The 13,458-nt window shown below is 44.7% G+C and overlaps 1 protein-coding gene across 2 annotated transcripts in view; it reads right to left on the minus strand.

The window, feature by feature from the left end:
- Positions 1-939: 939 nt before the first annotated feature.
- CREB5 (cAMP responsive element binding protein 5) overlaps positions 940-13,458 on the minus strand; it is a 260,153-nt gene continuing 247,634 nt past the window's right edge. For both annotated transcript variants that reach the window (XM_052799285.1, XM_052799288.1), the window contains 4 exons: positions 12,028-12,351; positions 6,503-6,730; positions 5,510-5,618; positions 940-4,327 (listed from right to left, as the gene is read on the minus strand). In XM_052799285.1, the coding sequence (XP_052655245.1) occupies positions 4,164-4,327; positions 5,510-5,618; positions 6,503-6,730; positions 12,028-12,351 (825 nt within the window). In that variant the 3' untranslated portion in view covers positions 940-4,163. The remainder of the gene's footprint in view (positions 4,328-5,509; positions 5,619-6,502; positions 6,731-12,027; positions 12,352-13,458) is intronic.

Genomic DNA, 13,458 nt, shown 5'->3' on the forward strand with positions numbered 1-13,458 from the left:
ACATTTAATTCTAGGAATTTCTGTACAACTGACCTCAGCAAGCTTTTCCATCTTAGATGGATGACTTCTGCTTGAGACCCTGAAAGATTAAGATGCACACACACCTAGAGTAGTTTATTGCAAAACTAATATTGTAACTTAAAAAACCCAAACAGATTCTGTACAAGAATACTGTTCAAATGGAATGTGTTAAAATAACATTTATTAATAAATACTTTATAAAATTCTATGTGAATACTAAATTAATAGATTCCTGTTTTAAAATTGCTTTGGTCCTCATGAATTTTCATAAATTCACTCTATACGCTTTTTTTTTAAAAAGGTATTAGCTGCTAAAAAGCACATTTTGCCTAAACTAAAAGGCTAGTTTTCAACACTAAATATTGTTGCTTAAAAAAATATGAATCCTCAAAAGTTGGGCATTTAACAACAGTTATAGCTGGCTTGTTAGTTAACAGGACAGAGTCAGTTAACACACTAAATCCACACGCACTGAGGCACTGAACCATTGACTTTCCACTATTCAGAAGATGGGCAGCAGACATTTAGCTTCGTAGCAGGAATTAACTCCCAACAGCGTGAAATTCTCCATAAATCATCATCATCATCGTCATCATCGTCGTCGTCCTTATAAAACACACCATGATAGCACACAAACTACTTGTCTCCCACAGGCAGCGTTACGAATATGGCTTGCATAAACTGACTCAGGGAAGGGGGGCCGGGGATGAAGGAACCAGATCACAGCATCATTTCTTTCCAATCAAAGTATTGCAGTTGTCCGTGGCTGAGATTTCCATCGTGCTTCAGATGTCGCGCGACAAGAGATGCCGTCCACAGAAATACCTCCTCCCGAGCGAGGCGCCGGCTGAGGCTCGCTGCCCTGCTCGTGCCTGGGACAGCGGGCGAGGGAAGCGGTCCCAGTCGTCCGCTGGCGGCGGGATGGGTTGGCAGGGCAGGAGGAAAGCGGAGCAGTCTCCAGTAGCAGCTTGTGGAAAAGCGGGATTTCTCCTCGATGGAAACAGCCCGGGAAGAGCGTTTAGAGTGAGGTTCTTGGGAAGAGGCCGCTGCCACCGACCGACCGCGCAGCAGAGGGACGTCCTGGGGAGAGAGGGGCAGGGGCTTCTCCCGCAGCCCTTGCTCAGGCAGCCTCCGGTGCCTGGCCAGACTGGCAGCTTGAGGAAAGGCTGCAGGATCACTCCCCTGGAAAACAAGAGCATTTTAATGTGGAAGCGAATCTGATGAATAATATAAGGTGCCTGGTACGGTTGGTCCTTTTACCGATGATATAGCCGATATAAATATGCTGCGTGTTGTCTTGGCCTGTGAACCTGCGACAGAGTTACAAGAAGCAATAGCAAATAGCTTTTCATCCTTTACTTATTTCCACATCACTAGCAAGGATTATACCTAAAGGCCAATAGTATAGAGAGGAGACATTTCATTGTAATTACACATTTAGGCCAACATGTGTGGTTGGCTTGCCTAGTTAGCATTAAAAAAAGAAATAATTGAGCTATATATAATACACATCAGTCAAACTGTCAAGTTGCTGAATTTAACAAAACTTAGGCAAGGTTTTTGTATTTTTTTTCTTTTTTTTTTTTCTTTTTAATGTAGAGGCATTCAGTTTAACAGCTAAATATTTTAATTGAGGAGACTGAATAAAATGAAGCTAAACCGTAGTTCTAGTGTAGTGTAGCTCGACTGGGTATTCTAATGTTACCAACAACTTTGATTTTTATTTTTTAATGTATTTAAGTGCTACCCATATAGAGGGACAGTTTTTTAAATTAACCCTGTGATGGCATTTTCTTTTTCATGGTGAATGATGAAATTCAGACACAGGGGAAATGCTTATTTGGGTTTTTTTACATAGTGGATACTCAGCTGGAACATTTTGCTCGACTGCATATTTGAAAAAAGTTCCCTTGGGAGCCGTGATGAAGCAAAACCATTTAGCTATTACAACTGGAGGTTAAAAAAAATTATAGATTCAGTATTTAAAACACTTTAAAAGTATATGTTTGTCTAAAATATAATAGAAAATCCTTTACATTTGTATTTTTTCGTAATTTTTTTTGGTTCTTAGACTATATAATCAAGTCAAGATTTACACTGTACATTAAAAATCCTCTTCTTTTGAATGTATTTGCATAAACAGAAAGCAAGCTGTTAAAGAAAAGAATACTAATAAAAAGTTAGTTACCAAGATAAGAACTAATTCAGAAATGAATGATCCTCAGAGTTTTGCTTTCCCTTCCAGGCAGGCCCTGCTCCTTACAGTGCCTCACGCTTCAGTTGTTTCACTCTCCCTCCTGCACAGGAAAGAGCCACCCTTTTAAAACCCACGACTCCTCTAAAAACCGAAGACACTGTCTTTGAGGAGGAGAACTTTGCTTCAGAACAAAGCATGTTCAAGGCTAGAGGATTATCTGGGAATAATGTGAATTAGCTTTTGCTATTAAAGATGCAGCTCAAAATGTTTGAACATTTATCACCAGCTCAGAGCCCGCTACCTAAGTAAGCAGCGGGAGGTTTTGTTGCTGACAGATTTGAGAGCAAAATCAGGTCCCAATATACAGCAGGGCAGTGTAATTAACTGGCATCATCTCTGTCTGATTTTCCCATCAATCGCTGGTACCACTCGGGGATGCAAATCAGTCACACTGAGGGTCAGGCCCAGAGTCCAAACAAAAACCTTAATTGTGGCATAAGGCTCTTTTCCAGACCCTCTTTGCAGGACTGAATTTTATCCAGAGTGCAGTGGGATTTGCCATTCTTGCAGCGCTTTTGAGTGGCTGCATGCCTTCTAATAATTATTTAGCGTCCTAATGAGACAACTCCTTACCCGTGGTAAACGGGCATTAAGTGCCATTAAAGTCAGTGAAGCTACACTGCTGTCGGCCAGCTCGGGATCGGTCCATGGACGCTTAACGGAATGCCTGCAGAGAGCAGGTCTTTCCCTGGGAATTAAAAATGGCATTTTTCCAACTGGTCAGAACCGTTACGCTAATTTATTTCTCATTTATAGCCTGTGAAACCTGAGGCTGTTAGCTTTCATTGCCAGAACAACGCAACCGGGTTAGGGAACAGAACTTTTCCGAATTATTATATACTACATGGATTTTTCTATGTTAATGACTGGCAGCGCGAAAGAATTGCTGTGATTCTCAGGTGTTGCTCGCTGTGCCTGTACCATGCCACAGAAGCTTACAGGGCTGCTAGCATCAACACAGCTGGCTCTCAATCCTGCTTCACCTGGGGCCACACTGCTTTTGCCTTTTGCTGTTTATTAAAAACACTAAATCAGGAGCATTTCTATTTTCTAAAAGCCAAACGCTCAGCACAGCCCAGCTGTGGGTGAAGAGCTAGTGAAAGCAGCAGCCGTGCCGACAGTTTTTAGGTGAGCTTGAAGTTTTTCCTTGTTCATCACTGTTCTTTGAGAAAAAGAGAGGGAAGCGAGAAAGCCTTGGAATGAAAAAAAAGCAGGAAAAAAAGCTGGGGGATGAAACGGGTTTGGAAAGGGAAAAGGAAGGTGTAAGAAGGAAAAGGCCAGGGTAGGGGAGGGAGGAGAAGGGGGAGGGCTAGACAAAAGAGCATGTTATTTGGGCTTGGTTTTGTCCTGATAGCCACATCCTATATAACCGCTTTGAAAGAGGCTCTGAACGCAAGATGGGGTCTGCTGATAGCACAACGCTAACTCATTTTTTATTATGCTGTCAGCAGATGCCCTCTCTCTATATTTATAGCCTAATTACTCTTAGTTACCTACATATGACTCTGTTTAATACTTTTCATGCCTCACGTTGGCTAACAAGCTGCAGTTTTACACAACTCCATGTTTCTGAGGCTTCAGGCTAGATTGGTGAGAAGGAAACATGACTATGTACAGAAACAGTTAGGTTTATAAACAAGTAACTGGTACCAAAAAAACTGGAGAAAGCACCAAAGCATTTCTCAGGCTGATAGCATATTAATTGCATAACTCCCTTTTATGTAACTAAGTATAAAAGACATTTTAATAACTATAAAAATGAAAGCCAGAGTCTTTCAAGAACTGAGGAATCTTCCAGGCTTGAGTTACAGTTGCAGATGTCCTTAGCACAGAGGACGCTTTGATACGCTACCACACTCCCCTAGCAGTTTCTGATCAACCACTTTTAAAGAATGGGGTTGATGTCTGTTCTGTGGCTGGCGAGCTGGGTGAGAGTGGAGCTTCCCACGACGTCGCTGACGGAGGAGGAGGTCGTGATGGTGTTGTGCTGGATGACTTGCTGCTGGGAGCAAGCTGGGACCGGGCTCGCGGGAGGACTGCTCTCGGGACCTGGGAAGGGGGTGAGGGCACAGAGACAACACACATTCATTTTTCCATCCGAGTTACAAGCCCAGGCTGGGTGACACTCCTGGATGGAAAAGGGATGTACTACTACGGCAGCAATACTAACAACCTGAGGCATGCACAAGGCCCAGGATTTCAAAATACAGTTATCCAACGCTCTCTGTCTTCTGATCTTTTACAGGTTGGTTTTTTTGTTTTGTTTTGGTTTTTTTTTAAGCCAGCTTCTCTGATATCAACCTGACTTGTGGAGTCGGGACCTTGAAAAAAGTCCAAGACCTTAATGATTATGAAACCAATGTTGGCATAAAAAGTCCGATATCTCAAGGTCTATAAAATCAGTTGGGATGCTTAAACGTTTTATTCGCTCCAGCAGGAATCAAAATTAGAGTGCAGTACACTGCAGCAAAGAAAATCTAATTCAAGCAACAGTTGATAGGCATGTAATGCAATTATGTATTTTTTTCTTTGAGTACTGTTAAAAAACCAGATGCATAGTGATGCAGAAGAGACAGAAATGGGCTCTATTTTAAGAGAATGCCGCAATCTAGCAAATATTAACCCTGAGGCTCTTCTGAGCCGTTCTAGAGCCAAGCAAAGAATTTATCCCTAAATTACCACACTCGTAAAATACATCAACTAGACAGAATCGATTCAACGTCTCCATTAGAGGAGAATTTTTTTTAAAAAGTGAAAGAGTTAAAAAAGAGTTAACAAACCTTGAAAACCTGCGCCATGCCTGGTCTGCGCCACTGTCAGAGCACAGCACCATTTTCGCTGGAGGGGACTGTAATGTTTTCCTTTTTAACTTTCCTTTTGAGAGTTATTTTAAGGTTCTGGCAGCGCTGCACCCAGGAGGACTCTTGCAGGTTTGGAGCTGAGAGTTCAAGCGGGATCCTCCACAGGGGAGTGAGCGTCCATCCGTGTGCATCTCCTTGCGGAAGGGAGGGGTGGGAAAGGCTAGCTCTGCTGTGGGGAATGCAAACCAGGGCTTTTCTGGTTTTGAGCAGGGCTGGATAAATAAGGGCAGGAGATTGGATGGCTCTGATGATGTTTGAGAAGACAGGTTCAAGAGATAATATGACCGACAAGGGGTTCTGCAGGGAAGAATTGGAAACTTTGCTTTCCTGTGAGGAGTGTGGAGACAGTGCAAACATACCAGCTACTTACTTAGATATCCTTGCGATTCTTTCTGCATAGCTGTTATCGGACAGTCTTTATGTGTTAACAATAACTGTTTCAGCTGTGCTACCTCATTTTTCAGCATCGAAACCTCGTTCTAGAAAAGAAAGAGAGGGTTTGGTTTGCCACAAAGCTTAAACCAGGCTCTTCTGCAAATTTTAAACCCAAGAACACAGAAACTGCTCCACGACCTCGGAAGAACTGAGCAAAAATGGCACTTGGTGCTCGTGCGCTGGGTGTATGTTCACATTTGTCCATAACGTTATTTTATATCTTCTTCTGAAGGCAATTTGGCCAGACCTGTGGGGGCAAATGGCAGCCTGCCGCGCTCGGGCGCAGGGTGGCAGGGCTGCTGTCACCTACAGCTCTGCTACAGCCGGTGCCTGGGTGCTGCTCACACCTCTGTGTTTGGGAGGAGTGACATTACGCAATTGGTCTTTCTGCTCTTGGCAGCACACAGGCACACCTCTGGATGGGGCCGAAGTACTGTGCCCACCGTAAGAAGTGCAGCACTGTAAGAAGGAAGGCTTTTATTATCATATTCAGGATATTTTCATCTATCCACTTCACTTGCCTTACTGGTAGACCGATCTATTTATGCTCATATCTCGCTGGCTTTGAATGAGGGTTTAGCTACATGCCCTGCTCTGAAGAAGTCTTTTACAGCCGAGTTAACGGCACTTCCAAAGAAAATCCCCACAAAAAGCAGCGACAAGAAAAGAAAATAAATACAACTCCATCTAGCGCAGGCTTCTAAATCCCAAGACAGCTTTTTCCTGGCTTATCCTGCTAAAGTGTAATTATTTCTTTAATTGAAGCGCACACGTCTTGATTAATCGGCTTTGATTATGCCCGCGCTCCCGCTAGGAGCCGGCTGCGCGGGGGCAGCCCCGAAGGCAGCGAGGGCCTGCCGGCACCGCCAGCCCCTCCGAGCACAAAGAGCCCCTCTGTGTCCTCGGGGGCGCAGACAGTGGCTCGCACCTGAAGCTGCATGTTTGTCTGGGTGAGCTCTTCTGCTTTCTTTTCCAGTGACATCACCCAGACCTTCCTCTTCTGTCTGCAGCGCGTGGCGGCGGCTCGGTTCCTTTCCAGAAATTTCCGCCTCCTCTCATCCGGGTCTTCGTCCACCACCCTCCTCCGGCGACCTCCAGTCGGCTGCGGCGGCTGTATCGTCTGCGTGGGCTGCATCTGCTGCGCCGCCGGCGAAACCTGGCAGGGAAGAAGAGGTTTGGCATGGGGTGGTGAGGGGGGGAAAGTTACAGAAGGGGATGCTGCAATGGGAAGGGAAATCTCACACGCTCATCCTGCTCCCTGGCGAGGTCTGCAACAGGCACAAGTCGAAAGGCTGCGCCAGATGCCACTGAAATTAGCTGCTGGCAAATCCTTACCATGGTCAAAGGGGAGATTTTTTTGAAACGATCCTCTGAATATTAGTAGGGAAAATATTTTTCCCCTTACAGTTAGTTATTAAAAACATTCACTTAGGTACTTTCTCTGCCACCACCTATTTCAAACCTGAAATGTCAAGTTTCTCTCAGCAACTGTTTTAAACAAAGCAGAGGGCTGTAGCAGCCTTCTTTCTGTCTCTCTCTCCTTTTTTTTTTCCCAATTGCTTCCAAAATTTTAGGACATTTCTATTTCACAGGCTCCCCCATCTCCGTCTCATGCTTTACCACCTCTGGAGACAGGACCTGCACTGCTCTTTGCACCTGAGTAGAGCTGGGCAGCCGCGGGCTGGGATCACGCAAGGCCAGCAGACCTCGGTGCGCCTCAGCTGGGGGCAAAAGAAAGGATTTAGGTACCTGAACTCGAACTTGCATTTTGGTATCCCTGCACTGCGTGGAGAAGGGATATTCCTCTTATTAGGTGTTTCCATTTGACCCCCATAGATGCCATACTCCTTTTTATTCAGCAGCCTGGCTTTGACAGTAGAGGCACACCACATCCAGCCCCGCCGCTAATGAAACTAAAAAAAAATTGTATTCATGCTGTTTCAAGTGCAGGAGAGTATTGATCCTGCTCCTGAGAGTAACTGCCCCATGCCATTACAGAAAAGGCACGTGGTGGGGGCAGCCCTGCATAGCCTGTGCTCCGACTCCTGGGCGGATGGAACCCAAGCCCACGTCCCTGAGAGGAACCAGCATCAGACTTAACATTCAGCCGCCTGGGAATAGGCAGCTTTGGACTGCTTTCCTGCCTCTCTGTGGCACCCAGGCCACGGGGCTCTGGATTGCGCGCGGGGCTCGGGAGCCCGACCCACCAGGTCCCATTGCTCACGCCCAGTGGGAGCTGCTGCCGCTGCTCACATTGCCGCCGCCGCTCCGGCACAATCTGGAACAGTCTGGAAACCTGAACTGTTGACTCAAAATTAACCCTCTTCTTCTGGCAAAGGCCCAAACCTCCAAGGTGCTTCCTTTTGACTCCAGGGAGTGGATGTACTCAGCGCTTTGTCAGACTGAGCCCTGAATTTCAATTGCGGCAATTAACATGTGTTTGCCTAACACCTCTGTCTGTCTCAATTAAAACGATACTATCGTCTTGCGAGGTCGCTTTTCTGTCTAGAATCTCGCCACAAACTGCAAAGAAGAATTTGCTCCCTCCTCCAGCTGACTTGTGTCAATTAAAGTGGCAATTTTGTGTGTAATTATTCTGTGCATCTGATAACGCTTTTTGCATAAAGCTGAATTTATTCCCAGCTTTATGTTGCACAGTCAGGGAATCTCTCTCTCAGGAGCAGAAAAACATTTTAAAAAAGTAACCTTCTAAAAATAAATAAGCCACCCCACACTTTCTGACTGGTTTTTAAAATTTCAGCTTGTATTAACTCCGTGTGTTTGCTGGTAAAATCTCCAACCCTCTCTCCACGTGGGGGGTTGCAGTCCCAGGGCTACGGCAGCTGCAGTGGCTGCAGCCCCCAGTGCTGCGCAGGACCGCCTGCCAGCACCGCACAGGACCGCCGGCCACGGTCCCCGTCCCCACCAGCACCCCCGCGCTGCCGCTGGGAGATCGCTGCCGAGGGATGCCAGCTGCTCCCTGTCCACCGAGGCTGGGCATGCCGCCTCTTTAGCAATATGTCTGAGTGCAGAGGTCTCAGAGATCCCTTTTAATGTCAACATCTCATCAAAGGCCTTTCATTTTCTCACATACGACACCTTTCCAGACTTCAGAGATCTGTTATTTATATTTCCGGACACCCAAAGCTTTCCTTATCCCACTTCTCTCCTTTCTCATTCAGCTTTAAAAATTCTTGTTTCTTAACTCTCTCAGTGGAGTCTGCTATACGGGCAGAAAAAGGTAACTATACAATTCTTTTTTTTTCCCCTCATATGGTCATTTTCTCCTGAATAACTAGTGAGTCATTTTGTCTTCCGAATGCACCAGTCAGTCTTTGGGCAGTCAGAGTGCATTTTCAGAACAACAAATTCTCTCCATCTCTGGCAGATATTAATTATAAAGGTTGCCATTACGTCAGTAATAATGTCACGTGGGATAATTAACTGACTCTTAACTAGATAGCTCTTAACCCTCAAATCTGTTAGGCTGTATCTTAGTAACTGTCTAAGCATCATTCTCTAGCAGGATTTCGCTGCCCTGCCTAGGGACATAAGAAAGAAAATGAACATATATTAGAATTGAGGTTAATTTTTTTTTTAGAGGATGCTAATCATGTATCCATAATGAAGACAGACGAAGGACAACTAAGAGAATGAAACAACATCCAAACCCCTACTCTGCTTAAGCTATCAAGTTTGATATAAAGAATCCTTCGTGGGACCAACACAAGAATAATAGTATCATTTTTGTAGTAGTTGAGGCAACATAGGCACAACTTGGTAATGTCTCTCGCTTTCTCAGAAAGATACCTATCAGAAGGTGATTTCTACTTTTACACTTGAACCAGTATTTCTCTCTGTTCTTTGCAACTTACCACAAAACTAATACCCATTCACTCATTCTACGAAAGCGTAATTCATTGAGTTCCTGTGTATCAAAATGGTAGCTGAAAAGCATGAAATGAATTCTGACTTTACAGGAGGGTGTGGTGTAGAATAACAACAGTCTCGGCGTGGGAGCACACAGCTTACAGCAGCGTGGACCATGCTGTCATTTGGCAGGTGGTTTGGAATGGAAGAATCTGGCTCAGAAGAATAAGGAGGTTAATAATTAGTAAAACGCACCATAAAATTAACGTCTGCTGGAGCAATCTGACCCCCAAAGAGGCCATTACCATGGGGACTACGGATGAGCTTAGAAGGTAATAACCATGTGGTTATTACTCAGCAAACCCTTTTTTTCTCCCCACTAATGCATCTGTTCAGAAATCACTATTGCCTTCGCACCATGGGAGCAGACACACAGCAAGAGCTCTGCTGCCCAGGGAAGTCGCTGACCATAGGATTCCTACTCCATCACCCTCCGTTCCTATCCTCTAGGTGACAATTACACCTATGGACAAGGTGAAGACCGCTGTGACCCCTGACGGGGCCTTTTGCCTTCAGTGACACGCTGTGCACGGCAAAGCTCATCTGACTGCACAGGCCCAGCTCCAGAGACTGCATGGTGCTGGGACACGGGGTGAATCTGACGTAGCTTTGTGGCTGCCAGTCAGCCCATCTACCCTGGTGCCTGTATCTCTTCTTGCCCGCTTGCGAGTCTTTTGGGGTGCCTAGCTAACAGGGAATATAAAGCACAAGAAGTCTAGGCTGTCCTAACTGGAATGAGTGTGAGAGTGACATGGACCTGCTCAAGTGTGTCCAGAGGAGGGCCACTGGGTCATTGATCTTATCCTTAAAACTGGGAGCTTTGTTTTCTCTGGTAGCTGTTTTCTCCTCACCTGTTAAAAGCGGTAATATGGATGTTTTGCAGCAGTGCTCTATACTGTGGTATCTGAATCCCTCCCCTGCATTAACATGTTTATCCTCTCAACCCCTCGGTGAGGTGTCAGTACTATTACCCTTGTTTTAAAAGCCTCAGAGAGGTTAAGTGACTTCCTCCATCTCATCCATGGAGTCCTCAGTCTGCTAAGCACAGCTTTACCCTTACTTTCTCATGGATCTCCAAGACAGCCATCAGGTTACTTTTGGTTTCTCTGTTATGAGATAATGTCTTTTTATTGGAGTTTTTAAACAACTCCAAGGAAAATAACTCATTAACAGATGGGAAAATAATTGAATTCACAAAGTAAAAACTGAACTAAACTTAGGAAAGCTCTGGACATCTTCTCACAGGGGAGTCTGCTGCTCTCTTATTTAGACTGTTTCTCTAAAGCTGACAATTCATTTTACATTAGCAAATGCTTTAGGGAAATCCCATGTGCTTGCAGCCTCTGCAATAATAAAGCTAGATGTTAGTAAATAGTTAATGTTGTGGGACACTGGGATGCCAGCCAAATCATCTCATTTTCTTTAATGTTTTCTAAGAGCTTGTCTGAAAGGTATTTGCAAGAAACACAATACTTCACAGATTGAACTTCTTATGGCTGGCACTCCTCTTTGTCCTCATTCCATGCACTGCCCACTTGCCCTCCTTAAATTTGCTCCCCAGACCTGACATGTTACAGTCACTGCCCCCAGAGCTTTATTTTTCTTGTGTGATCCTGATGCAGAAGCCTATGATCTTAAGACATTAATAGAATTCCTCTTAATAATGACTCTGCTATAGTCCATGCTCACTAGTTCGTTAGTTCAAGAAACATTCAGTTCAGATACTGAATTATTTAAATTGCTGAAGCCAATATACCTGGTCCAAAAATTGAGACCTCCATCTCATTCAATGGAGACTTTCACTGTGTTCTCATCATCTGAATACAATTCAAAATTGCCTTCCTGGTTTAAATCTCTCTCCTTGGATTGGCTTCACCATCTTTTTCTCCTGTCACAACATCCACCAACTACTGCCCGCACTCTCACCTAATCTTGGCTTTCTCTCATAGTCTGCAGGTGGGGGCTGCTATCCCCTTCACAGGGTCTGGATTCTTTCTTCTTTTCCTCTAAGCCAGTGCATTTTACCTTAGAACTACCTCTACTATCTCCAGTCTTGAACAACCCCCCCCCCCCCCCACACACACCAGTGCCATTTTACTTCACTAAATACTGTGCCACGTATTTCTGCAGGTAGAACACATACAGCTCTTTAAATCTTGGCCTGAGAAGTTCAGGTTCAAGCACATTAAGCAACCCGTATAATATGCTAATCTCCATAATAAACCTCATCCATAAAAGGCTATGTGGCAATTTGCAGAGCTCAGAGCAGTGAAAAACCTTGGACCTCCTTATAAAGTAAGATACTACAAATGTCTAGCAAATTAAGCAGCAAAACAAGTTGTTGCTTCACTCCATTTTCTGAATAAAGTTTGCACTTCCCCACCACCTGTAGCAGACATTTATGAGTAGCCCGAGGGGCTTGTACCTAACAAGACATTTGTGCAAGAAGAAACAATACAGAGATCAGGCTTTAACTCCACGTAACAGCAAAACCCAGCAACGCAGCATGGCATGAAGGTCTACCTGTGCTTGTCCGCCTGAGTGCAGCGGGGGGTGCGGCGAGGTCTGGTGATGTGCCGGGTGTGCATGAAGGTGCGAGTGAGAGTGGTGGTGGGGATGATTCTGCTGGTGATGAGGCTGAGGATGAGGATGGTGCGCCGGATGCTGGTGCTGATGCGGGTATGAGTGATGAGGTGGCAGCGTCTGGTGCTGATGAGGATGTGAGTGCATATGATGGTGTGGCGTCTGGTCCTGCCGTGAGCTCATCATTTCCATCATGTGGCCCATGGTGTTCATATTCCCGTTTGACATGGCGGCAGGATGATGAGTCAGCGCTGCCTTCAGTCTCTGGAACAGAACAAGGCAGAAAATTCAGCATTCATACACGATGATCTGAGCAATCAGAATAAGATTTCTACTGTTGTAGAAATGGTGCCTTGTCCTGTGTTTTGAGATTTATTTAGTTTTTTTCTTGCTGTTCCCTTGATAGAAGGCGTCTTATTTCATTTTGAGAAAGAACATATTCTTGGGCTCTAATCTTGTTTTCCACTGTAAATATGTAAAGATATAAACATCTGAACTGAAATTTAACAGTTACACATTTCCTACTGTGCTGCTGAGGAAAAATAACTGGCTCTCATCCTTTTCTCTTTGGCCAGCTCAGTAGCGTTAGCTTCATCAATTTTGTATTCTTGCAACTTTTAAAAAGGAAAGTCTGATTAAAATAAAGGTGAAACAAAGTTCCCCTCTTGTTTTTACTACACATATTATTTAAAAGACTCATTGATACATATATTGCATTGCCATGTTTTTCAAATTCAGGCTCAAATATATTCTACAGCTGTACTTGTACCCAACCTGTTCTTTCATCAGAAAGACAGGAAAACAATGAGGGTGGCCTCAACCTGATTGTCTTTCTTTGCTGGAAAGTTCAAACATCTGCTCTGTTGTTACGGCATGCTAATCCCTCTCTCTGTTTTGTACTCCTCATATTTTGTACTGTCACTGGATTGGGTCTTGGACTCCTGACCAGGGCAAAAGTCTCCTTAATATCAATGAGATTCGTTCTCTTTTAACTGAACACCAGCAATGGGCAATGGGAAGGGCTGCCACATTTTGCACTGCAGGATAGGGCCCTTGTGTACTAAGGCTATAGCTGAAATACAGAGAAAAAAAGGTTCCCTTTCAGTGCAATTACAGGGTCATCCCAAAGCTGTGAGCTGTCCTGGCATACAGACGTCTCGCTGGTGTCATTCTACCCTTGGACTACTGAAATCACTGCTGTCCTACCAGAGTGTGCCAAAGGTAGAGCCTGACAGATGTCAGCTAGGAGAAGGGCTCCTTCCAAACACATAGAAACCTCTTTTGCACCCATGGTTCTGCATCTTGCTCAACATAGAACATTCTTTACAGGCAGCCACCCAAGACTTCTTTACCTCTTTACATTTTTTAAGA

This window comes from Harpia harpyja, chromosome 1 (assembly GCF_026419915.1).
Source record: "Harpia harpyja isolate bHarHar1 chromosome 1, bHarHar1 primary haplotype, whole genome shotgun sequence".
Classification (NCBI taxonomy): Eukaryota; Metazoa; Chordata; class Aves; order Accipitriformes; family Accipitridae; genus Harpia; species Harpia harpyja.